Source organism: Galendromus occidentalis, unplaced genomic scaffold, assembly GCF_000255335.2.
Source record: "Galendromus occidentalis unplaced genomic scaffold, Mocc_1.1 scf7180000077191, whole genome shotgun sequence".
Classification (NCBI taxonomy): domain Eukaryota; kingdom Metazoa; phylum Arthropoda; class Arachnida; order Mesostigmata; family Phytoseiidae; genus Galendromus; species Galendromus occidentalis.
The window spans coordinates 265,378-291,996 of NW_003805179.1; the positions used below are offsets into that span (position 1 = coordinate 265,378).

Genomic DNA, 26,619 nt, shown 5'->3' on the forward strand with positions numbered 1-26,619 from the left:
CAGACGGAGACCTGCTAAATATATGCCACTGTGACGAGAGCTGAGCCACAAGAAGCAGCGGCTAATAGTCGCTTCTATTATTGAAGCGTTTTTCATCCCGACGCATCTACACAGACCCACCAGACAAGACAAGCAGCAGTTTACGGTCGCCAATTTTCGCTCTCATTGTTGAAGTCGAACCGAGTGAACGTTTTTCCGTCGGTGGCGGCGATGCCGCCGTAAATCGACGAAGTCGTCGGTGTTCTCGCAGCTGCTACTGCTGTTGTTTTTTGAGAGCAGCATACGGGATAGTCCGCGGAGCAAGCACAGCAAGAATCGTCAGAAGAAGCGCAGAATGAGATGTCAGCTGTCATCGAACGAATTTCTTCGTTCCCCTGGTCGGCCGTCCACACGTATTTGACAGCAGACCGACCCAGGGTCGAACGGTCGTTCCGAGAGACGAATTCTGAGTTGGGAAATTCTTGGAATCTCATGATTATTCCAATTTCGTTCGTCTTTACATTTATGCGCAGAAATCGAGAGCATCGAATGCGCGAGTCGGATCTCGGATCGATGGATGCGACGTCGGTCTAGGACAAGAGAGTTCGCTTCGAATATTCTCGAATACCGTGACATAAGCGTGCGGGGGAACAATAGCGAAGGCTCGCGAATCTCTACTCCTCCACGGAACATTTTCTAATTTTCGAGATGGTTCTCAGTAGGGAAGCGAGATCATTCCACTCTTTTCGCTTAGGCATCAAGCCTCTGAAGCAGGCAGGGAGGCAAGTCGGGAGACAGCTGGCTAACATCAAACTGCCACTTTTTGCGCTAAAACAGACTGAGGATACGAGCTCTCCTTCATTGGGGCTCCCGTGGGGGAGACGGAAGCGCTTCGCAGTTAATTTTGAAAATCATTAGCGACGCGAGTGTTCTCCTCCGGCGACGATTTCGACGATTATGATATCTCGATGCCATTATCAGATGTCGCATGGGTTCCTTACACCAGATCGGATGCACGGGGCTGCTGTGTGAGTCTCGGTACTTTTGTCGATGACGTATGACCCCGACCGGGAATCGAAGAATACCTCTTGGCGACCTCAACTGACCGAGTGTGTTCCGCTCGAACGACCCTCGGGTTCTTGGGAATAGTCCATGATCCATGAGAGAAGATGAACTGCGAGATCACTCCCCGAGCGGACATCCCTAGCGTGGTGACATTTCCGAATGATCCAGAATTTTCACACCCGGTCCTGGTACCTACTCGGCGTAGCTCCGAGGTATCAGTTGATCGTGATACTGATTCTGGTTCCGTATCTTTTGGAATATCGAAGAATATTCGTCTGTCGGTCAAGGAGAAATGGCCCATGCTCGGCGTCATCGAGGACCGTCTCATTCGTTTTCAATACAATTTGGGAACGCTCCTCGACACCCGATTCTCTTCAAGTTCGTTGCGGAGGAGACGCATAGAGGAATAGATAGATTCGATTGGCATCGAGAATAGCGTGCTGCTCAATGAGTCCCGCGGGACCTTTGACCTGTTTCTCTTTCAACGCGCAAGCGAGCGAGCGAGCGGAATCTTTTTCTTTCGTTTCTCCCTCCGTTCCTCGCCACCGACTCGACAATACGACAATCTGGAATGGGATTGTCTTTTCTGTCCGTTTGAGAGCCAACCAGCCGACCAACCGCAGCTGCTCGGAGCGTGGCGAGGGCATCGTCGGATGTCTTCTCTGAGAGCCGCTAACTACAGATGGTATCGCTTTCGTCATTGTTTCTCTTCCTTCCCCGAGCGGATGTCCATTGATTGCTCGAAATTAGATTTCATCGCGAAAACGGCGATCGAAACGCTGAGAACTTTTCTAATTTGTTGGGAAGAGTCCGACAGGAACGGAAACCCATCGTGAAAATGAATGAATACTTACGTCGGCGTCTTCTTCGGAAACTATATGCTGACGGGGAGTTTATTCTCCGGGAAACAGTCACAACAAATAGAAGAGAACGCTTCGACCGCAGATTCTTCCCGCTATGCATTTCGGTAACAGTTTGACAAATAGCTGTTTTTATTCATTCTTCGCACACTGTTTTTTTTACTCCGTTTTTACGGGTTTCACGTTTTCGCACACGTTTTCGCATATTTCCATTCGCCATTCAGCCGCATCTGATCGGTGACGGGCCGGAAATGAGACATCCGTCTCATACAGAAGCGCATGGGGAAAAAGCCTATGAGGGAACGTAATGAATAAAACTCACGTAATAAGTAAGATTCGCCTAGTCGAAACCCGCTACCCCCGCCACGGGGGCTTCTCCCGTTCGACCGTCATCGAGGGAGCATTCTGCGGCTGACCCGCGATGTTTCCGGATTTCTTCCCGAAACAGAAATGTATGAGTGACATTTTTCCGGGAATATCCCGTGTCTGGGAGCGCCGATTTTTTCTCGGAATTCTGCTTTGCTTTGTCCCGTCGTTCACCCACGGCCAACATGGAGATTTCCTGCCGCTTCGTTTCCTCGGTTCAGACTTCGAATGAAGTGATTTCAAGATATTCAAGCTTGACAAGCTCCGAACGGACAACTCAATATGAGTGAGCTTGTGACTGTCATTGCAGCCTGCTGCATCTATTGTTGTGCTTGACGACGACGTTGAGGTCGAAGTCGAATCCTCCTTCATTCAGGTTCGATTTGACTCGAATCAGAACGGAAAGGTGAGGTGACCTCCAGCTCGTCACCGAACGACGACCAAATCTTCCCTGGCTAATTCACCGATAGAGGAAAATGTGACCGCCGCAATGACATTCTCTGATGGAGGTATCAACGAGTCCTACGGACATGGATGAGCGAATGGAACTGGTTCGTGGTTCGCGAGTGTCCCCATGCTGTCTCTGATGATGCAGTCGTCGTTCGCTGTTGATGTTTGCCGCAGAGAACCCGCAGCAACGTCACTGATAATGCTGGTGAAAATTATATGAGACGGCGCAACAACGAATTTAGAAATGTTCAGCGACACTCGGACGGCTGAGAACACACGCGAGGAGCTCGTTAAACAAGGGAAACAACAGCAACGACCACTCCGTTTTCAATATGCCAGCACCCATTCCCCGGAGCTTTCTTCTCCGGAAAGGCTGTGATTCGCAGTGTGAAGCGCAACGCGATCACATCATTCAAGATCAGAATGTCAGGGCAACGGATGGCACGCTATCGATTGGACTTTCCTGCATTGGATCATTATCATACGGCGGCCACCGCGTGCGGATGCGAAATCGCAGCGCGAGTTGTACGCAGCTCGATAAGCGCGGGGCTCGTCCGAGCCCAGGTCTGAATGATTGATCTGTCTCCGGAATTCCCCATGAGCTTTCTCGGATGAGCAAACCGAGAACAATTAATTTTTCGCTCTTCTTCTTACGAGTGTTATGAATATTTCGTTGGCGAACCCACAGCCGATTATCTCGGGCACTATCTCCCGCTATAAACGATGATATTACCCCCAATATACACGCCGAGGATATTCCGAGAGACGTCTTCTTAACGATGACATCATCAAAAACACTGTCGTTGTGATGACCACCATTTGATAGCGATCATGAATAAATCGAACAATCTTTTTGCCCTCCGCGGGCCTGACGGTGGGTCGCTCGTTCGGCCGGGCGTTCGGTCGTTGGAACAACGGCAAACCTCATTAGGAGTCTCGGAAAGATTCTGTAGCCGGCTGAGATAGAGAGAAGATTGTTCATCTGCTATTCTCACCATGCTAATCGGTGGATATTTTTGTGCTGGTACTTGTCCCGCTCTTCTTCTCCGGCCCAAGGCCAGCTAACCAGCGCCCCGGACGCCCAACTCTGCGACCCCCTTTTGCGCCTCTTCCACGCTCGGGGGAAAAACGCCGAACAACCACGTTCGGACGACAGCCAGCGGAAAAAAATTACTGATTCTCTTGTCGAGACGAGAATCAGTTTTTCATTGCCTCGTTCATTGACCATTTTTTCCCTCTGTCCCGCCAACGCTCTTTACGCGTTCCATCCCTCGGTTGAGTTTCGTCCTCTGATCGATTTGAAGAAAATCTAACGACAGATCTTGAACCCCTTCATTTCCACCTGCAGAGAAGATCTGCACGTCCAGCCCAGCTGCACGCAACGCTTCGGAGATTTTTTCGACGAGAGTGGGGCAGCAGCGATTTTTTATACCTTCGAATGGATCTCGACGGGTTTTTTTCTCGTCGCTGTCAAATTGAGCAGGTTTTCCAGATTTTATGAAGAACGTCGATATGATCCGCAGTGGACTCGCATAAGATGAGATCGATCGACAGAATCGGCTCGGTCTTGTTCTTCTTCAATTACCTCATACAGTCTCCGAAGTTTTTTTAGTGAATCGCCTCAGAGTGACTTACAAAAGATATCTCCATGCATATTCTCCTTCTACTCGCTTATTTTCACGTGGAGATTACGATCCGTCCACAGTCCACCTCCCATGGTCGTAGATCGGATGTCTCTGCGAAAAAAAATTGAGGGTTCTCGTTTCCTCGAGCGTGTTCATCGATTTACATCAGTGCAGTACTCGCTCAAATGGAAGAAAAACGCGCAGCGGGGTCTATGAGTGAAGAGTCCGCGATGACGGGCGGTGAGGCGGCAGCAAAATCATTGATTGATCCTCGCTGAAACGGACGTCCCGTTATCTAGGGAATCTCCCGGGGAGCCATGCGGACAAGCGCTAAAGAGTTTGCTGTTCACGATGCGAGTGTCGTAACTCTGAATGATTCGCTTGACGCACGAAATAGAATCTCGATTGTGATATTCGCAGACTTAGCCGGTTTCCGATGAGTTACTCAAGGGGTTCTCAGATTCCGCCGATGAATCTATTTCTGTTTGATTTTGAAGCAAGCCCATCGAAGGCGTCCCATGCGTTTCCGTTCCTCTGCCGAGAGTATGGAAGTGACCAGTCGGTTTCCCCGGCGGAGCTATAATGGAGTGCTTGATGCCGTACTTGGGGATTTATGCCGCATTTTCAGGACGTAAATCGCGCACGAGAGTTATTTTGCTCGGAAGAAGCCGGAGCTCTGTGAGACGGTGTCAGACAATTTCTGGCGCGTTGTGTTCGGGTTGTCTTGTCTTTCGGTCGGAACACTTCTGGGTAATGTCTGAGCGCTTCCACCGGCATCATCACGGCGGTCGTCGGAGTCGTCGTTGTCACCGACGACAACAACAACTCCGAAGAAATAACGGCGCCGACGGAAGATCCGCGATGCCGTCGGAGGCAAAGCACGGAGCAGAAGCACAGCCGTTAAGAGCAACAACCAACCATTTTGCCGACTTAGCGGTACAAGGCTATTGATCGTTGTCTGTTTGCCGAATTCCGAGCAGAAAGGAGGGCTGTCGTCATTGTGGAGCTTGCGGATTCTTCACGGCGAGCTGTCTCGAGAAGCGGCCCGGATTTTTTTCAAGCGTGGAACAAAATAACTAATCGTCAGTCCGGGCTCCATCGAGAGTTTCGGAAGAAAAAACGAGAGCTATAAGTTAGCCCGGGGAACCAGAGGAATCCCAAAAGCGAACAAGCAAGGTGCCTCGTTCAAGTTGTGACGCAGAGCAAACATGAGGATTCCCCCGAATGGAATATCCGCCGGCCAAACTCGTAAATTCATGCTACACGGAGCGCCGGGGAACGACTCGAGGTGGGGTGAGGTGGGAACCATAAGTGGATTAGTTTTATTGAGCTCGCAATTCGCTCGGCCGAATTAGGACCCAGCCTTGGATAGACCCTGGACAGCGCATTTGTATCCATCTACGCAGGTAGGTAAATCAGCCACGCGCACCCTACGATGCCCACAAGTCAGCAGGGACCCGGGTCGGGGCTCGCGGTCGGGTCAGTTCTTCAAGGAAGAGAATTAAGAGCGCCGATCGATGCATCATAAGGAAGGCGAGCTCCCAGAGGATGCCATCCCTTTGGAATTTTGTTAGTTTAATCGCTCAGCGGTTTATTGTGAGCTCTGAGAATTTGAGGCCGGACTCGAGCTTCCATACCCCGGGGTGACGTTTTTCCAAGAACAGGAGCGGATGGACGGGTACAAACCCCCCGGTTTGAGATGGCAGTCGACGTATCTTTTGCCAGAGGCACCGATTATTCAGATCGGTGTTACGAACGCTTTCTGTCTGCAGGGCAGGATAGAGGTAGTTCCATGGCTCTCTGTTCTCTTGCTCAGCATAATTCCGCTCGAATGCGGTCATGTAATGGAATGAGGTGTTATCTTCCAGAGAGCCAGAACGCTTGTCACTTTCACACGGTTTCTTATTTCCGAACGGAAGCTCGTGACGAATTGCGTTCTGAGAGTCTCGGAGAGCGACAATGTCGACGTAGATTCTCGTCTGGCTCTCCATGTCAAGCCTCGAAATCAGAACAACACGTCCGGGTCTGGAGTCTGGACTTGAAACGAGTGATCGCACGGGGAGGGATGCCGGACCGACTCTCGCCGGACGCGCGATTCCGTATTTTCTGCCTTGAACTCGCGGTGAAATCGAATCAGTTTAGCGTGGGTTGTACGCGCACTCATAAAAAATCGCTCCTTTTCAATAGCAGCTAGCGGCCACGAGGAGAACGCGTACGGGGCTGTGTATCAGATTCAACCACAAAAGAGACCCTCGAGAATGGAATGGTTGGACGTGATCGTCTGTAATTGCCGACTTAGCGCTCCGGCCCCACATCCCCACTGCCACCACCGACAGTCAGAGAGAACAGCGACAGGCAGTCACCCGACCAGCGCTAACCTGGCTCTTTTGTGAGCACCGCGGCATTTCGGAATCAAATCCAGCTTCACTGTTCCTCGAAGAGCGCTTCTTTTTCACTTGCCGAGGCGCATGTAATTTCGTAGTCGTCGCCGCTGCTACCGCCTCTCAACCACCGAGATCCCAACGACTTCCCTGTTTCGAATTCTCCCTCCGGAACTTTACATCCTTCTGTTGGTCGGAGGAAAATACCGGTGAACCAGTGGCGCCCATCCCGAATATTTTCGAGTCTGAGCAGCGGAGATCCTTCTCCTTATTCGTGAGACCTGCTTTTGTGGTTTTTCTAGAGTAGAATCTTTGAATTGTAAGTAGCTCGATCGTAACATGGTTTCGTGGATGTCAACGAAAACAAACGAGTGGAAAAAAGGGAGCAGGTTCACCTCGCGACGACATCTCTCTCTTTCGCTTCGATGGAACTATCGGCGGAAGCCGGACCGGAAGTCCTTCACCAATAGCCGTCAATTTGCACAGATAGCTCGGGCGGTGACGCGAACCCCCACGTACGGCCCCAAAAGTCGAGGCAAGTCGAGCCGTTTTCCCCGCGGGGCAAACTATGTCCATGGGAAAGTGAACGGGAACCGATGAGCATTTAGTCGGGAAAGCGGCTGCGCTTCCCGACGACAGATAGGAGACGCAGGAACAAACCGTAACGACGTATCCGCGAGCTGGCAGGCCGGGGAAGTGAACTCACGAGAAGGCGGGAAACTCAAGGACCTCGTCGGCTGTCGTTAAGGAAGCGAGCGATTGCTAAGCAAAACAACAGAGTCTCGGCTTTCCGAAATGGTACGTTCCGGATGTACATACACGTGTACGAACTTGGTCATCGGGTTAATAAAATCTATCGCTGTAATCCTCCCCAGATGGTGGGGGAGAAGAAGAAGGAGGAAAACTGCTGACCGGCATACTGATCAGCTGTCAGTTTACGACACGTTCACCCGTTCATTCTTCCGCTCTCTCAGAAACAATCGTAGCCGAAGAAATATATTTTGATGGGCATTCGGATGAATGAACGGATTGATGGATGGGTGGACGGACGGACGACCGATCGACCCAACGAATGGCTAAGCAGACTGACGACGCGGTCGCCACCGACATCGAGCGTAGCGTCGTACGCGCGGGGACTCCACAATGAGGTCAATTCGATGAAATTACGACTCTTCACAATGGTGAAGAATGGAGAGGAGAGCTTGAATATCATATTCCCACGGCCTGTTCTCCGCATCTCTCACGTTCCGCGCTGGTGTCACTTACCGCAGTCGCAGAACTTGGACATTAGCGCACCGAAAACGCGTACGATTTCTTCTCAGCAAGATTTTTGAGAGCTGACACCGGAAGGGATACCCCGATGCGAATCGCTCGGGAGAAGGGCAATCCGTGCGAATATAGCGTCCCTCGAGAACAATTCTCAGGGGTTCGATCTGCGATGGTTCAGTATCGTTTTGGGATTGCGGATCGAATTAATATTAATGAATAATATCGATATTAATATCCGACCTCCCGACGTCGCGACGGGGGATTCCCTCCGAAGAGTCTCGTGACGACCTCGAATTTCTCCCGCGCGACGATGACTTTGTGGTGAGCTGTGAGAGGTGCGCCCGAATTCGTCGGGCAGCCCATAGAATAACAAGAGTGGGCTCAGCGGACAGCGATGTCAACGGTGCAAGAAGAATGTTGGTGGTTTCACAGATAGCTTGGGAACTGCGGGTTCGGGGAACGGGATCGCATGATCTTTTCCTTATGATCTTCGTTTCCCTTTCTCCCTGCGCATCCGTCTCTCGGTTTGTTCGTCCGTTCGTCTGTCTGCCAGCTCGTGGTAAAGGTCAAAGAGTCATGCGTGAGTCGAGCTATCCTTAGTCAGCTCAGCCGAGCCCGCGCCGACCGCTCCTGACGCTTTCGGCTGCGAAGTTTCTAGGAAAGAAAATAGAAAGTTGAGTCACGTTGAGAACCGCAGTCGGGGAGCGATACTCCTTAACGAGTAATCCTTAATTTTTTCGTGGAATCCCCCAAGGGACCCAAAGTCATGACGAAGTCGATGGACCGACAATCCCCGGTAGATTTTGGGTTCGCATTGTTTCGCTTATTTTTACTTGGTTACGATAAATAGAGAATCATTTCTCCCAATGTTTGCGTCACCTCCCTCCGCGAGATCGAAGTTGTCGTCGCCAAACAATGCATACGACAAAGGAGCCTTCAATAGAGAATCCAGCTATCGATCCGACGCGAAAGATCTCATCCCCAGCCTCTTTGCGAGTGGGTGAATCTCAAAGCCGGCGACTTCATTGAGCAAACAATGTCCCCATATTACTTTCCGGGCGAACATCTGATTTTCCCACGTACTGGTTTGTGGATATAATTCCGTCGAAGATTGGCCCGGATACTCACATGTTTTGGACCGTACGATGAGAAGACTATTCTTGGACCATTTTTCCGAGAGCCTCCATGTATTGGCTTCGAGCCCTTTTCCGGGGACCAGAGCGTGGTCAGCGGAGATTTATCACTCGGGCGATGCGCGTTTCCCTGCTACGAGATTCGGCTGGCACCGGGGGTAGCGGGGAAACTCCCGCGGGGGAGGGTTGGAGCTCCTCGAAACATTGTAGTAGTGTCAACTCTGAAGCATCGACTCGCTGTCTCGTTAGATGACAGAACAAGCTTAGGGCCGACAATGTGAGAAATCGGGAGCGTCTGTTTTTTCCTCGAATTCCGGATCCTTCCGTTCCAATCCGGATATGGTGGAAACCGGCAGAGAAAAGTGTTTGGATACCGCTTGAGCTTTGCAACACGTTGAATAATCCTTGGAGTATTTATTTGTGCGAGAAGAAAACGACGCTGGTTGGAACGATTGGTGGTATCGAAATGAAATTCTTGATCGCTCCGTGGAATTCATGAGGCTCTTTGGCACTCTTCATGTCCGATTCGATAGTCACTCGATGATAGCATCACACTTCTCTTGACACGAGGTCGATGACGGTGGCCCGTCAAGTGCGTTGATACTTCAACGGATACGTATTTGCGAAGCGCTTCTCGCCTTACGCTCCCGCATTGTGAGGGCTCCGGTTCCCAGGACATTCACGAAGTTGCGGTTTCCTTGGGCAGCTCAGGAATACCATTCGAAACGGAATTTCGATATGATTCAGGGGCAAAATTCTTAATTACCAGTGGAGAGGAATGACGGGAGGCGCGGTGAAGCTGAGGGCGAGCCCACACGAATCCGGGAAGGTACTTCGGACGAAATTCAAAATCGTCGAGCATGACCGACGGAAAACTTCCCATGTGATACGTATGAACGTAAAAAACGCGTCTGGCCGGCTCGGATCCCGAGATCGCGCCAGTGTCCGATTCTTTTGGCGGAAATGGATTGTCCAGACAAAAAGCGTTCCAGCGACGAAAACAATTCAGCTCTGTTCACCCCTTATCTGCGTGGCCCTGCTCCCGTTTAATATCTCGAGTTGGGTTGGCTGCGAGAGGCCGAGCCAGCCGATGCTCGAGGGTATACGGCATCCGAATGAAGTCCAGCGCTTCGGAACTCTTATCGGCGGGGCTTTGCTGTCTCAGCGGAAGATCTCGACGCGCTGCAAGCAGCGTTCGGGCTGATCCGCCTCCATTAGCCGCGAGATGAGCTGTTGGTGTATTCGATGACAACTTGTAGTTGTGTGAGTTATCGCTTTTCCGAAAGCACAACTATTCCCCCTAGGACACTTCGCACTGACCGCAAGACGCCGCCGCCGCCGCTCCGCATATCGGAATACGAGAAAGCATGCGTCAAGGAACCCACTCCCAGGCTCGGGGACGTGAACCGCGGATGCCCCCGAAACGAGTGGGGGAAACAGGTGAACTCCGCTCGCGTCGAGGGGAGAACCCTGCTGAACACGTATGATTCTCCAAAAATTCCCTCGCGGCCGCTTGCCATCCCAGTTTCCGGAGCGTTGCCGGAGAGCTCAGAACTCCAAATGACAATTTAGTTGAATAATGAAAACGACCCGTCCGGGATGCGATGGTAGCATGAGCAGCAAACGTTTACAGTGTTGACCGACGCTGACGGACTGTTAGCAGCAGCTTCGGGTTGGCGACAGGACTCGTTTGTGTGCACACCGTAGCCGGCGGTGTTATACAACGTTACTTATGAGCAACTGCTCCAGCCGCACAATGGCAGGAAATTTTCCAGTGATTTCAACAGATTAAACAGGCGCTGCTGGGTCGTCGTAAGAATAATTTGGCCGCATGCAACGATACTTCCTGGTGGGGCTCGCTTAACTAACGAAATTAGTTCTGTCAGTTCATCCCAGGGGACTGACAGCGCGAAGAGCGAAGACAGCGGCGGACGGAGGAAGAAAAGAGGGGGAATAAATACCTGTAAGGTTCCAAACCGGGAGAGTCCTCGACAGGGTATTCGAAACTCTCGATTTCGAGCGAGCGATATGCCAAGGCGTAAACCAGAGAGAAAGCTATGATGTTCTTGAAAGAACTCGAGAATTTTGTGGTCGAGCTCCTCCACTCGTGACTCACTCAGTAAGACCCTTGGCGAGAAGATCCCTGTGGTGAGTTATGAGAGACCCATTCAGTTCTCTTTTCTCTGCTCTTCCTTCAAGCCACTAGCCGGCGGGGTCGGCAAGCTCGGTGGCTACGCCGTTCTTCGTCCGCTGTCAGTGACTAATGTGCGAAAAGACGGCTTGTCACGGATTTTGTGTTCGTTCTTCTTAATCTTCGTACATCCACGCCGTATAGCGTCCAGTGGTGGCTCAAAAAGCAGCTTGCTGTACAATTGCGAAGCGAGCGATTGCAGGGGGAAAAAGGATTGGCTCGCGCTGGCTGATGGTAAAAAGTCTAAGATTAAATAAGCAGAGTATCACGCTCTCTCCGAAATGTAGGCAGCATGGGTGAACATGGAAGAGGAAAATCGACCGGGAAAATCCGTGATCAAATTCCGTCTGTGTTTCGTTTCACTGAGTGGGAAGCGGCGGATGGAGCGCAGTTAACCCAAATGACTTGAATGAAATAAGACAGATTTCGAGATTTCGCGGCTGGTCTGGATAAATAAGATGAAATAAATATACTCATCTGACAGAATGCTTATCAGAAAAAAAAGTGACCGCTCCAGAACGAGCCTCAAACCTCTCTTGTCCCCTGTTTCGGGGCCAGGTGAAGCTCTCGATGCGTTTTCTGAATCCAGAAAGTCCCAATTCTGTCACCGTCAACAATAAGGCTGTTCGGGCCCCCAGCAAGTGAAGCTCGGCGTCTTGCCGTCCGCCCAACGCTTGTCATTCCACTTCATCGATGACGGTAGAGAAGAACCGGGTTGAATGGTGCGGTGCGCGAAAGCGATTCTCCTCATTCTGTAGTCATAGCATACAGTCAGGGGCCGTCCGGAAAAAAAAAAAATCGTGAGAGACGTCTCTGGCTGGGAGCAAGGGATTGGGGGGAAAGCGAGGGAGCGGCGTGGGAATAGAAAAATGAGGAGGGGGTTATGGTAATCTGGTCGGAGGAGAAAGCACAGGACGCTTCTGCCTTGCCGCCGTTGCCGGGCGGTCCGGACAACGCACGAGTCAGACGGGTTGGCTGAGCGGCAGCGGACCGCGGACTGAAAAGGGTAAAACACGCTCATTCGCGTTCACGCACTCAGGAGCGGGGTGGAGAAAGGAGACGGGGAGTCGAGACGGGAGGCTTCAGTTAAGCGGCCGGGGGCATCGGCAGCACGGCGACGGACAAGTTGACTGACAGGGCTTGTAAATAAAGGTCCCCGCCGGTTCCATCGCCGACGCCGCCACCGCCTTATCGTCGAAGTGACAGGAGTCTTTAAGTTTGAGATAAACAAAGCGAATCTCAGCCGGAGCATTCCATATTTCAAAACGTGCTCCGTCTCTCGCTTTGCGTCTCTCCCCCGGGCATATCATCGCGGAGTTTCAGCCAGATCTCCAAGCCGAGAATTCGATTCAGACCTGGGCGAACGCTTTGCGAATCAGGGACGATGTATTCCTAAGCTCTGAGATCTGCATATGACTTGCCATAGGGGAAAGAAGGAACAATTGAAGGAATTCGAATTGCGGCAGATCGTAGGGGAACTCACGAGAGGGAGAAGAAGTCGCTTACCCGGAATGCTGCACGCAAGCAGGAATGGGTTGAAACGAAAGGGGGAAACCGAGCGGACAAGTAGACACAGAAACAACAAGGGTACGATGATCCGTTGTGCAGGGCAGCGGGGAGAGGGGCATCGTGGCGCCGCTGCTCCTACTGAATTCGTTCCCTACAGCGTAAGACGGATCTCTTCCGCCGGACGACAGCAACAAAGGCAAACTCCGTATCCCTCGGCGGAGTAGCACCCATCGTTCGCTCCCTCGGATTGCGCTCCTCGCTCGTATGCATGCCTCCTTGTCGACCCCTTCGCCCTTCTTTCTCGCCTCCGTACGCCAGAAGGACGGAGGGAAGTAGTTAACCGGAACTCATCACGGAGGGCAAAGGCTTCATGAATCAGAGGGAAGTCTCAGCGAGAAAAGAAGAGTTCGAACTTCAGTCGCATCCGCTCACGCTCCGCGTCATAGGTGAAGGGCCTCGATTTTCGTCGACCTTCTGCTGCTCCGAGAATGTTCGGCCGGGGACTCATCCAGATTCTGGTAGATGAAGAAGTCCAGCCGCTTCACGTCCGAAGCGGTCGGACTTCTCTCGTGAACCTCCGTGCTCGAATCCCCGAATTGATACTCGGAGTACAGCCGACGTCCACGATTGCCTACCGAACTTGCGTCTGTATCTAAACCGAGCGCGTTGCCGTCCCGCGGTGCCCGCCGGAAAGCAGCTTGAGCACGAACGATATCGGGAAAAGTTCTTCAGAGCAATCGCTCGCCGATCAAAAGTTCCTGAGCTCCCTAATAAGGTAGAGGCAACATGAAACCCCAAGCTGCGGTCCACAATTAAATGGCTTACCTTCCAAGCTTCTAAGGGAACCCTCTCTTCGAAAGTGCTCACCCATCCCCGTGCCATGTCGAACGAGAAAAGCTCGACTGCAGCTCCCCTGGTCCCACCCAGAAAAGTCCCGAACCCGGAGACCCAGGGATGAGATTTACGTTCCGTGTGCTCGAGTCATAATTGAGTTTTTCGGTTCACCTCCTGAATTTGAATGAAGTCGACCAGTCGCTCCAGAATTCTATATTAACAAGGAATTCATCATCCTGAGCTCAACTTCACGGTCTGGGGAGCAGGAGAGGGAGGGAGATTTCTGCTTGCCGCCAAGGTCACGCGAAATATAGGTAGGTATATTTCCTTTCTGGAGAAAGCCAGGAAACAGCTCGAATGCGAAATGTGATTTTTTGTGCTCGCATATGAGAACGGAGAAGTTTTTCCGAAGCTCGACTCCATTCAACAAGCTGGACTGCTAATGAGATTCTAGCTTGCGACGTTGACACCTGCCCGAGCGATGGCGGAGACCGGGCAAGTGGAGCGGAGGCTCAAATATTGAATAAGCAAGCGGCCCGAGCAAGGAACCAACGAACGAACGAACGGACGAACTGACTAGCGACGCCGACGCAAGAAAAACTGAGTGAGCTAACTCTAATATCGGTTGTTCTCTCCTCCGTTTCTCTCGGAGCAGTCACGCGTTCGAGGTGGTTATGATCGTGATTTTTACTCACTCAGTCGAGAGAAACTTGACGGACGAACATCCGAAGCTAAGGGCCTTGCCCGGCAAGGAACCGCCGAGCCCCGCCGCACAGTCACTCACTTAGTGAAATATTCAGTGATGACTAAGAATCACAGCTTAGACTCCTAGGCGACTGCAACGACCTTCGCCCGGTCGGCGGTCGGTCGGTGGGTCGGTCGGTGGGTCGGTCGGTCGGTTGCTCGGTCGCTATCTGCGGGATCGAGATGATTGAGACCGATTATCGGCAAGGTGTTCCGTCAAAAGCGCTGCTTAATCCGCATCTCTGTCGAGGACCGTCGGAGTCGACCTCGAGTCGGCCATCTACCTGAGTGACTTTTACGGCCCAGTTCCCGAGGAGACTCAACGTAATTTAACTCCGAGGTCTATGATTGTGGATTGTTCACTTGATCCATGGGCTTTCCCATTTTGAAAATTGCAATCGGTCGAATGTGAGTGTGGAGCTTGAAAAATGGCGTGATACTCCACAAACCCCTTCCCCTCCCCCTCTCTCAAAGAATTTCCTTTGTACTACCTTTCCCTTGTTTCGATCCATCGTTGTTTGTTGATACTAACTGTCGGCACCCAGACGCGGTCCACCTTCTCCCCGGTAGCGTAATTATAGTCGACGAGAAGTGTACTTGATCATCAAGCGGTTTCCCCCGCACTAGGGGGGGGAAGCGAAGGAAAAGCCCCGCCGTTGCGTCAGCCGACAGAGAGGAACGGTCGAGGAGAGGGACCTGCCGCTCGCTGCTGCTGTCTTTGAGCCCCCGTTTCCCGCTCAGCAATCCAGCAAGTGGAGCGGCAGCCATCACTCGATGAAAGGATATAGGAGAACGACTTCGGACCGCCGCCAACGCCGCTCTAGAGCAGTTTGAGATAGGGCTGACTCAGTCGTCGCTTGGATCGTCGGTACTTAGTTGATGAGGGAACGCTTGCTCGCCCGTCGGCGCATCGCCCGTGAAGGTGGCCTCTGCGGCGGCAGCCTTCTCCTGGACCATCTCTTAGCCGCACCCACTCCGTGCCCGTTAATGACATTGATCGATGCGTGTTTTTCTCCGATCAAACTTGGATTTTCCTGGGATCATTGATTGCGCAGGGAGCTTCAACTCTGTGCCAAATGATAAGATTGATCTTTTTTGTTGCTAGTTGACAAGATCTGTCCGATGTGCCTTCGATTCCGGCCAGCCTTGCGGCCATAAGAGACTCCGTGACGTATTCGACCGTCGGAACGCGAGGTGTGAATCTGGCGGATTCGAACCACCGCATCTCCGGGCTCCATTCATGCAATCGCCGGGCAGAATATTCTCCGATCGGATTCCCCGATCATACATTCAACAGTCCATGAACCATTGAAATGCAAGTGACTTCCGTCGTTGTCAAAGATGTAGTGGAGGAGCGGACGTCAAGCTCACTGTTCGTAAACATTTTTATCGAACTTCATTGTGCTATCGAGAAGGGGAACTGCCTCCAAGTGAATCTCGATAACCTTGACAGTTTTGGACGTCTGAAATATGGATCTGCCATGCGGATCATTCATTTCGTAGGATCGATGCCGAATATCTGAGTCAAAATCAGTCGGGACGACGAGTCATTCGTCCGGAACTCACGATTAGATCGAAGGGAAACCCGAGAGGCAGAGTCAGTGAAGATTTTAATCTCCGCGATCTCATGTCCCGAGTGCCTCCTACAGGTCTCGAGAGATTTTTCTCGGACGGACCGTAATCGATGGAGAGAACTCCTCGGATGTGCGAAGGGAGCCGGGGCGGAAAAATACTGGTGCTCAGGCACTCGCATGACAAGAGCCTCCAGAACACAAGAGATTGAACGACCTCGTGGTCTTGAAGAAAACTCAATGCGAAGTTTACTTATATTCAAAGGTCCCGATGCGGGGGCGTGGGCGTAATTTCATTCGCGGACGCTCTCCGAGAGAGTTGACGACGAGCTCCAGAGACGCTCCCATCTACGCGGAGAGATATCGGGAGCCCCGGGACCTATTCTGTGACGTTATGAAAACTACGTGAAGTAGTTCATTCGTACCCGAGAGGGACTGGTTACTCGCAGAGGTACATCGATCGAATATCCCATGCGAATTTTCCACGACTTCGCGGGTCCATTGCCGACCCACCACTTTGACCGCTTTGTCAACCACTCATCGGACCGATCGTGTCGTGGAACGTCACAAGACTGCCTATTGGACGTGTAAGATCGATACGACATCGAACGCCGGAGGTTCCTGAAAGGAACTCCTTGCAGATCACAATATGCGGAGGACAGATTGACCGTTGTGCTCTGACGTCACGACTGCGCGTTCCTTGTACAAATCACTCACGCGGTGGCTGGAAACGTACCTTCTCATCATTTGGTTGCTGTTCTACAAGGCAACACCCATGCCGCGGCTGCGAGTACAAACGCGGAAGTCGCAATGGGAGCTGGAAGCTACGCTCCCGAGAGTAACGGATGGGAAAGCTCCCAGATATCTTGCGACGACTCGTTCGGGACTTCGAGCGGAATTCCATCGGAATCCGCGATGAAAATCGTTTCCCATGCTCAGTCGATGCGAGGTTGTTCTCCGAGACATATTCTTCCCGTGAAGAAACATATGAACCTTGGAAGTGGGCGGAATCTCGGATCAGAGACGACTATTAGGAAGCGCTACGTCCATCGAAGATTTATGTCCTCCAATTCTGACCTCTTGTAGGACCATTTAAAGTTCAGCGTTCATTGTTTGCCGTTTTCCGGTCCTCTCTGGGGCAGTGAGTTTTCCCAACTCGGCCGTTTAGAGGACCGGCTGTGGGCAGCGATAATGTCCCCGAGGCCAGCTTTCCTTCAACAGAGGAAAAAATAACAAATTAAAAATCAATGCTCCCGTCGCTCCTGTTGTTCTCGAGCCGCAGCAACGCGCGAGCTATCCTATCGGGACTTCTCTTGCGAGCGTTTACGATTCGACCTCCATGAATCGGGACTAAGCGACAAGGACCTTTCCTGAGAAGCACGGCGGAATCCCCCTATTCCCCCTATATAATAAAAGCGCTATGTCTGTCTGACACCGGACCACTTTTTAGCGCTCTCCACCTACGAACGGACCCCAAATTTTCCCGATCGTTGCGCAATCACTCCAGTGAGGTCGAGTTATACTTTTCTAACTGCTTAACCGCATGTTTTCCGTGAAATTTACGTGTTTCTCCAGTAATCGTTATTTTTCACAAAATGCAAAGCTGCTTCTATGATGTCATCAGTACTCATCATCTATTGCTTGCATACCCTCCCCCTTTGACAACGAAAAGCAACACTCGATTTTCTTAAGGCTGTGGGGGCGCGAAGCGCCCTCACGGCTAGTCTTGAATATATGTGGACGATACTGAAGAGAAAACGAGGTCTCTGCTTCTCCAAAAGAGCTTCTCATCGGAGGAGCTCTCTTGCTCACACCCGCATATCATAAGAAGCGCCCTCAAGAGTTTTGTAGGCGAATGCATATACTCGACGGCATGCACGCCGTCGCGCCGAGTTGCTTGCCACCCTCATTAAACGTGTTCCTCATAGCACTAAAACCAAACCTATGATCAAATCCATCAGTGTACGCTGGGATCATCATCAAAGCCCCACCCAAGGCGCATGCTGTTGGATTAACATCCAAATTGACCCTCTATGCCTGTAGTTGAGAGAGGGAGCGTGCTATTCATTCTTACCAGACCTATGGCTGCGGGGTCGAGACGACTCGGAGTAGAACGAATCGACTCTGTAGTCGGGAGAGTAGCCGACGGAATTCTGCTCGAAAGTCGGAAATTCCGATTGAAGGAGAAGGGATGAAACTTATCGGAGCCTGATTATTCATGACTTCATGAAAAACATGGTTCCAAACTGAGGAGGAAGTTCAAGGGGAAAGCTCTGCCGTCAGGCAACCCACTTCCGCCAGACCGTGACAGCTCACTCTGGACGTATTGCTTCGTTCGACGCAGAGATTCCAATCTGCAGTTGTTTCAAGTTTCGCTGTCACTGGTTTATTTATTGCTGCTCATGAATTTCAGTCCTGGACAAGCAAGGTGCGACCCACCGAAAGGAGCTGACTCCGAAACTCAAGTCAGAAGCGAGTTCTCTCGGAAATCTCCATTAGGTCTCGCTCAGAAAGCGCTCTTGCAGTGCGACGGTCTCGTTTGTAATAGTCCATGATGGCTGGCGAGCTGGGTGGCTGGCAGAGGGTTAATAGGCTGAAGAAATAAAGGCAGAAAGAGTGCTCCGTAATGAAGAAAGACTCTCCGAGGATTGCTTGCCGGTCGGCTTTATGGACGCGCATTAATAAACTTTGATCTCCGTCACTCGGAGAGATGTAACTCTCATATACAGTCAAGTCTGCTCGGGTCTGGGAAACGAGACGCCGTCTTCTCCGACATATCGGCTTGCAGTCCTCGCTCGGAATGTTTCCGAGGAATTCCTTCCCCGATAACATCTTCCCCAAGCGGGAGAATTGATTCTCGTTCACTGATTGACTTCCATTCGATTTCCAGGTGATAATACTTAGCGAACCCCAGCTGCGAGCGACGATCTGCCGACGAAAGAGAGCTTTCGATAGAGCGATTCAAAGTCTCGGACAACACGGACTGGTGGGGACGTCGGACGATGCTCTCATGAATTTGCACGACGCGCTCAAGGTATACCAACCGCAACCATTAATGCATGCATGCAAACTTTCCCCGTCTGGATGTGAATAATGACCAGGGAGAAAACGACGTTATCATTCAAAGAAACCTGAGAGTCACGGATTTATACGCTTCAGACACGAGATATACGCCAGCTCGGAGCCTCCTTGTCACTCTCATATCTTGAATTTTCAGCTGGAATTCGAGAGAATTCTGTCGCAGTACAAGAGCGCGGTCGGCAAACTCGACGAACTGTCGTTAGCTCCGAAAACTCCGGTTGCGAGATCGTTGTCTCACGGTCCCGCGCCGACGAAGGCTTCTCATCAGCGGCAACTATCTCTGAAACAAGGCGAAATCCAGGAACGACTCATCAAGAATCAGAGCCTGCTCAACGTGCTTTATCCCGCGCTCTCGAATCATCGAAACCTCGAAATTCTTCTCGGCGTTCTCCAACGACGCATTGATTTTGACAAAGACGTTCTATTCCAGGTAAGTCAAAACGAACAGCTCGCCGTAAAGTTTGCCCCTCGCGCCTCAATCATTAGGCCCGGTAGCAACAGCGGGGAGATCGTCGTTTATCGAACCTTGAACGAATCAATCGTCGATCGGGTTGCTCGTGGTCCCTTGTTGCAGCGGGGCGCATGTCTCTCGTTGCTCGATGATTTGTTCCGAGAGCAGGACGCTCTGTGAGAATGAGAATTTGATTCCTCCTCCTTCTAAGCCCATGACCCAGGAGGGAGGTAATCAAATCCTCGCACAGATGGACTTAGCAAAAACATGGCGTGTATTTGCCCGACAAGGTCGAAGCGGCCGCGTCAGAGAGCGCCGTACTGGCGAGGCATCGAATTTCATACACATGGTCTCACAAATTCGTTAATTCCTTCTCTTGGACCAATCTGAACGTGGGTAGCATCTCATCCGCGCACGGAGGACAGCTCCAGGCTCCGGCAGCAGCGGCTGTAGGGAACGCCCACGCCTATTATGGTTGCAATATGAAAACACTAGACCACTCGCCGGATCCCACTATGCGCATCTTTTACCTTGTCTGTTTTTTGGGGGGGAGACGACCCGTAAGCTCGCTCGCCCGACCATGATGGGCGTTGGTTACGGGAAACGGGAGAGAAATGGCTGGTTAACCGAAGCTGCTTTGGTCATCATCGATGTCCACCAACACGACGACCGCCCGCAGCAGCAAAAACAGCGGCTATGATGCCGGCACGAAGGAGTTGCCAATTTTCCGATCCATTTGCTGAGAGCTACGGGGATGTCTGAAAAGAGAGCTCCCCCATGCTTGCGGGGAACAAGTGGAAGAACGCCTCCCGACCTCGATCAGGAACGAGCTAATTCCGTCAGGAGAGACACATATTAGCCAATGAGTACGCGGCTGGAGCGATAAGGATCCACTCGAAGCAACCAGGAGACACATCGTAAATTCCCTCAACTCTTTTAGTGTCTAATACTAGAGTAGGGCTTCCTTTGGCGGAAAATCATTGAAGATCCGTTCGACGGAGATCGCAATTTACGCAGAAGGACATCGCACGTATGCGTCCACGAAACTCTGTCGACATTCATAAGTTCCCCTGACCGCTGAATAGTTGCGCAGCGGAGTCTCGCTTCGATTCAATATCCGACTTGCGGGAAATTAGGTTCAAAAATATTCCTCAATGAGCCTCTTCCATTTTGTCGGTGAGCCAAAGATGAATCCGTCGTATCCACGGCAACAGAGAGTCAAAACAAACGCGCACGACGAAAGCTGGTGGTCCCTTGTTCCATGGCCGTCGTTGCAGGAGCGGCCGGCTGGACGGGCGACCGTCGCCGCATCGATCTGCTAGGCGTTAATAATAGAGAGAGCCTCGTAGACCAGTCGTATACGATGGTATATGGCGAGCCCCGCTCACACCGAGACTTCGTGCAGGATGGCCTGTCGCGCCTTTGTCCGATGGCTTGGTATCCGCGCGTCCCGGCCTAAATGAAGAGGATGTCATCGTCGAATACAATACGCATTAATCGAGTCATTTTCGCCGACGAAGAAGCTTCGGCACTCATTCAAGGGAGCCGCATCGTCAGCTTGAGGTACCTTGTTTCATCTTATTCGACGGAGACCGGAAACGCTCTCGAGCCCTTCTATCTCCAAATTTCCGTTTGCTCCTCTTCTCGCAAACTATCGCTCGGACCCTGTGAATAGCGGAGAATGTATGATTTCAGAAGAGTCAGATACTGTTTCGAACCGGCAGTTCGAAGCGATGCTCCAAGTACCTCACCGACAAATCTTCCAGAGCGCGAAATCGCTCAGCGGTATCGGTCGACTAAGTGACTCTGTATCGCTTTATTCGTTGCGGGCGCGGGCTTGCGAGTAATCGTTGCCTTCGCCGTTGCTACCAACGATGACAACGTCGTCTTTATTGTTGGCTGTTGTCTCTCCGCTCCCACGATATATCTTAACCAGGGCCGAAATACTAAAGAGGAAAACGCGGGAGGGACGATAATGCGACCGGTCTTAGGAAAGGAATGTCTTATTGAGAATGCCATCAAGTCGATGAGGGAAAGTAGGACATGGCGAAGAACGTGAACCGATCCTTGTTTATGATCTCTGAGGAAGACCAGGAGAGAATTCTGCTTGTCCAAATATATGGTATGGCAAATACTGTCGGCTCCGACGCCCCTGTCACCGACAAGCACGCTGCTGGAGCCGCTGTCGGAAAGCGGCAGAATAGCCGAGAGAAAATGAGCGACAGTCTTATTGAATTCTTCCGCGTCCGTCGTTAATTCTCCCGATAATAATGAGCCGAAATGTAGCGTCTCGGAAGACAACGAGCCTTGGCCGCTCGAATTCCTGGCGGAGTTACGCGCGTCATGCCTTGACGAGTTCGTTCTCCGAGCTCTCAGTTGACCTGCCTCCGAGGCTCGCAAACAAGGAATGAGATCGGCGATACTGAATAAAAGATCTAAAATGCATGGACGATGATCGCCGGGTAGCTAACTCTCGAACGAGCCCACCCACATTGAAACGCTCTGGCTACCCCCATGAGAGCGACAGATACGGCAATGAACGTTGGTAGCCTACGGAATCGAGTTTTGAAATATCGATCGGAGCTCTCTGCCTCCCTCAACGATATTCTCTCAGATTCCGATAGCAGACGACGGTCAAGAGATTTCGAATATCGACAATTCCTGAGCCTTTGCAGAGACGTTCGAACTCGAAGCACCGTTCTGTCGTGCTTTCGCGGGGAAGAGGTTCCTCACTTTTTCGTCTCAGCTCCCGATGAATTTGACGTTGGCGCAGCGAGCTCCGCCCGTCCGTGGCGTCAATCGTCATCGGAACCACGAGAAACTTCTTCGGATACTCCGAGGATGTAGAAAATCTCGAGGAGAATTTCAAAATGTGGTACAGTTCTTCGGAACATGGTTAGCACTGAGCCATAGCTCGGTTCCGGACTCTGACGCAAAACACATCATCTAATTAAGACAGGACCCGATTCCTAGACGGAATCCACAGTAGGCTCTCGAGCTGCTTTGGAGCCATGAGCCCGATGACTCGGTCCCCAGCGGTAGAGTACAACAGGTCGAGGAGTTTTCTGGCGTGCCATTCGGTATCCTATATCGGTCATCCCGATCCGTGGACGGTCGCGCCTGGAGCTCCGGGACAGGTCGTACGGCTCTTCTTGTTCTGAGCGTAGCGGCTTCAAAAAGCCAGTCGACCAGCTGGATATTGCTTTCTGAGCAGGCGACACCTCGCTCGAGCTGCCTTCGAGACTCTCGGGTCTACAAGCCCGCGGGCCATCGGTCGCTCAGTCAGGAAAGCAAGTTGCTTTTGTGGAAATTCGTGGCCTCCATTTCCCATATCCGTTCGACATGTGTACGCTTCTGTCTTTGGCTTGTTTTTCTTCGCTCGGGCCGATCGTTTCCACGGTGCGGCCGTCTGCATGAAGACTTTCTCCTGGTATCGAACGGAAGTTTTCTTTTCGGGAGGCGTTTTACCTATTTCTGCCAAAATAAATCGCTTATGAGGAATCTCGCGGAAAAGTGTAGCCAAGTTCAACTTGGACGCCTTGGATTTCTAATTCTGTTGCTTAGGAGGCACTGAGGTCATCGGAGCCGAGTGATACCCCGCGCGGCGGGGGCGTTGCTCGCGGGGAGCGCATGACCTCCTCTCCGCGGATCATTTCGATTATGTTCACTTTGCGGGACAATTATGTCATCGACGTGAGTCGCATAGACATGCTCGGCAGCCTGATTTGGATCCATCGTTGTGGGTTTCGGCTTCGAGCTCCGATTGGATAGAATGTCTACAGAATAAACTGCGCTCGGCCTCAGGGAAACTTAATGAATTGCTTGTCAGGATGAGCCTCTGTCAGTTAGCTCCCTCTCCTCCTGCCGAATCGGAAAGCACACGACACAACTTCGGAATGCAGCAAGATATTTGAGGAAGTGCGTTCAACCACTACTCAGGCCTCGGAAGGTCCGTTGGAATCGAGTGATGTCTCCGACAATCCAGGAGATTCGAATATTCGACCCTCTCAGAAAACGAGGAGTTATTACCGAGGAGCGTTCAGCTCTAATCTGAGAATGTTTGGCCTCTATTGGGAACTCGACGTCCCGCCCCGGGCTCACAGAGCGTGGGATGCCTCGATGCACTCAGGAATGGCTTCGAACTTATGAGCGTCTGTAGACCCACCACGACGACGACGACGGAGAGACAGACCGAGCGCCGAGGAAGGACCGAGCCGCCGACCGAACGACCTAGCCCTAAAGCCAGCGACCTATATGAGCTGATAAGATAAGCTTTACGCCTCCATATAGCTCTACAAAAAAGATATCCCCCGCTTCCCGTAACGCGATACGGTGGCGCCGATACATACTACGAGTGCCAAAATGATTTTGAGGGCGTCAGTGAGGGGGAGTGAAGGGTTTGTGGTATTTTTCTGCCTTCTGAGAGCTTGACGAAGGAATACCCTTGATAACTATCGAAACGCCGGAATTTCATATCGATGTCGAGAGCCCATTAACGAGAGTTCTCAAGGCAGCTGGCTAAATTCATGAGGTCGAGAAACAGGAGAATCGCTCCTGAATTCGCATTCGGTCGAATATCGGAGATGATAAACAATAAGGTCCCAAAACTCCCCGTAGAGGCGTCGGCGACTGCGTCAAGTTCCGGCCCAAAAACTTATCAGTGCACTGCAGGCCAAGCGGACTGGCAGCCAGGCAAGTCGACCTCCGCACTTGGGTCTCTGGGAGCTCCTGCCTCTGCGTCCTCCCACTGGCAGCTCCTTCTAAAAACAATTCTGATCTGCGGTGCCATAAAGACGGTGAGCCAGAGCAAAAAGCGCAATCTGTCAGTGGCTAGCACCGAGCTATGGAATCCCTTGCTCACAGCGAGCGCGAGCTCGCACCCGGTCTTGAGATTCGGAGCCCAGGGAATATCACCGGATCGGTTGGTTTCCGGGATGCTTTGGGGATCCTCTTCCCCTCATCCGATCAATGAGGGCTCAAGCTGTTCGAAACTCAGTGGTTGCAGCGGATCTTCGAGCGCATGGCCTCTTTTCCGTAGCGAATATTTCAGTCATGATCTGAATAAAGCGTTCGTTGTCCTTTCAGTTCACTCAACTCCGGAAAGAGGCGAAGGATGTCGACGGAGATGCATCAGTCGTATCACAAGCATTGATGCGTTATTCCTGGGGTTGTCAGAAGGTCATCGACCTCATGAAAGAAGTGGAACCCCAAGGAAATCCAACATTCGATGATCACGAAGACGACTCATCCACGGACCTCAGTGCAGGTTATCATTCGGACTCGGATTCGAACTGTGCTCGATCGTCGAATTTGATATCGAACAGCAAGAACGTATCATCACAACATGGTGAGTCCTGAGTCCTGATTCCTGATTCCCCTTCAATATGCGGGTCTAGCTTTGGAATTCTCGTTGTTCTCACTGTTTTCCCGAAACCGCGCGATGAGGATCTCGAGTCAATCCTTTTCCTCTTGAACGGCGCCGTTATGCCCTAATTGATCAATGGGGTGAGGACTGAATTTCCAAAATCGATCAAATGAAGACTTCCATGCACTATGGCGTGACGGGAATCATTTCTTTTAATAATTTCTCGAAGATTAAATACGACGTCTCGGTGACCGACGCGGTTTTTTTACATAGTGTCTGCATAGGATCACAAAATATCACATCAGCGAGATTCAATAGTAGCCGTGGTGGCCGGGAGCGGCGAGGAGACCGGCCTTAGCTACGGGAGCGGCGGCATAGGTGAGGGCGGGAGCCGCGGCGACTTTAGCGATCGGGGCCGCATGTCCGTAAGCGGCATAGTGGCCGACAGCGTGGTTGGCGTAAACTGGAGCAGCGGCATATGCGGGGGCAGCGATGGCGTGCTTCGCGACAGGAGCGGCGTAGGCGGCATGGGCGCCGTAGGCCACGGGCGCAGCATATTGGCTGTGGTATGCGGGAGCGACCGATCGAGATTCGTAGGTCACGGACTTGGCGATGCTGGCAGGCGCGGCGTATCCATAGGCGGGGGCAGCAATGGCAGCCTTAGCGATGGGAGCGTTGTAACCGCCGAAGAAGGGGGCGGCAATCGCTGCCTTAGCGACGGGGGCAGCGTATCCGTAGGACGCTACGGGAGCGTGTGCGTAAGCCGCGACGGGGGCATGTGCGTAAGAGGCGACAGGGGCGGCGACGGCGGCCTTAGCGATGGGAGCGGCGTATCCATAGGAGGCCACCGGGGCATGAGCATAGGAGGCGACGGGAGCGGCCAGAGTTTTGGCGGCATATCCATAGGAGGCGACGGGAGCGGCGGCCACACCGTGAGCGTAAACCGGGGCGGCAGCTACGGCATGTCCGTAAGCGGGTGCGGCATGAGCGTATCCTCCGACAGCAACTCCACCGGCATTGGCAGCAGCCACCAGGGAAGCGAGCGTGATGAACTGCGGCAGGGAAAGTCAGCGAGATTAAAAATTATTCGATCTCAGATGAATCATTAGAGAATGAGAGACGTCGATAATTTCCGCGATGGCGTCCGATCGAGCACCATTTGCGACCACGACATCGGAGATCAGGATTCGGAAAATGAATCGGAAATTGCAAAACACGCATTTGCAGCGTGCAAAGAGAAACATCCAGCGAGTCCAACTCCGAGACATCGACCGCTAGATGCGGAAGCATGTATACTCGACGGTGAGCTCTCGGAAAGCGCCCTCCAATACTCACAGTGCGCATTTTTGCTCAGGTCACGTCGACTCACGTTCTTGATGTTGGCGCTATCGGTGTCCATATTTATGTAGTTTCCACCTCTCCACCCACCGTTCCCCCAAGATCAATGTCAGAAAGCGGTCGGATCGCTGGAAGTTGGGATCTGGCGCGCGGCAAAGCGGATGTTAAACGGATCGTGGGAGAGGAAAGATAAAACCGGAGCTATACCACTGCTGGCGATTTTTAATGATTATCTGATAGGATACCAGAACTTATCCAAATCACCCGATGCATTCATTCACTTTCGAGGAGCGTGAGAGCTTACCGATTCGGAGATCGAAGCTTCGGAGACTGGCATCTCACTTGATGGGCTTGATGTTCGGAGTTTATCCTGAACTTCGGTCGTGGGAGGGGTAGTACTACCGCCC

The 26,619-nt window shown here is 51.9% G+C and overlaps 1 protein-coding gene across 1 annotated transcript in view; it reads left to right on the forward strand.

Moving 5' to 3' along the window:
• The window catches only part of LOC100901772 (uncharacterized), a 71,158-nt gene that overhangs the window by 35,574 nt on the left and 8,965 nt on the right, over window positions 1–26,619 (forward strand). The window contains exons 3-5 of the mRNA XM_018638868.1: window positions 18,868–19,011; window positions 19,195–19,488; window positions 24,595–24,856. Of these exons, the coding sequence (XP_018494384.1) occupies window positions 18,868–19,011; window positions 19,195–19,488; window positions 24,595–24,856 (700 nt within the window). The remainder of the gene's footprint in view (window positions 1–18,867; window positions 19,012–19,194; window positions 19,489–24,594; window positions 24,857–26,619) is intronic.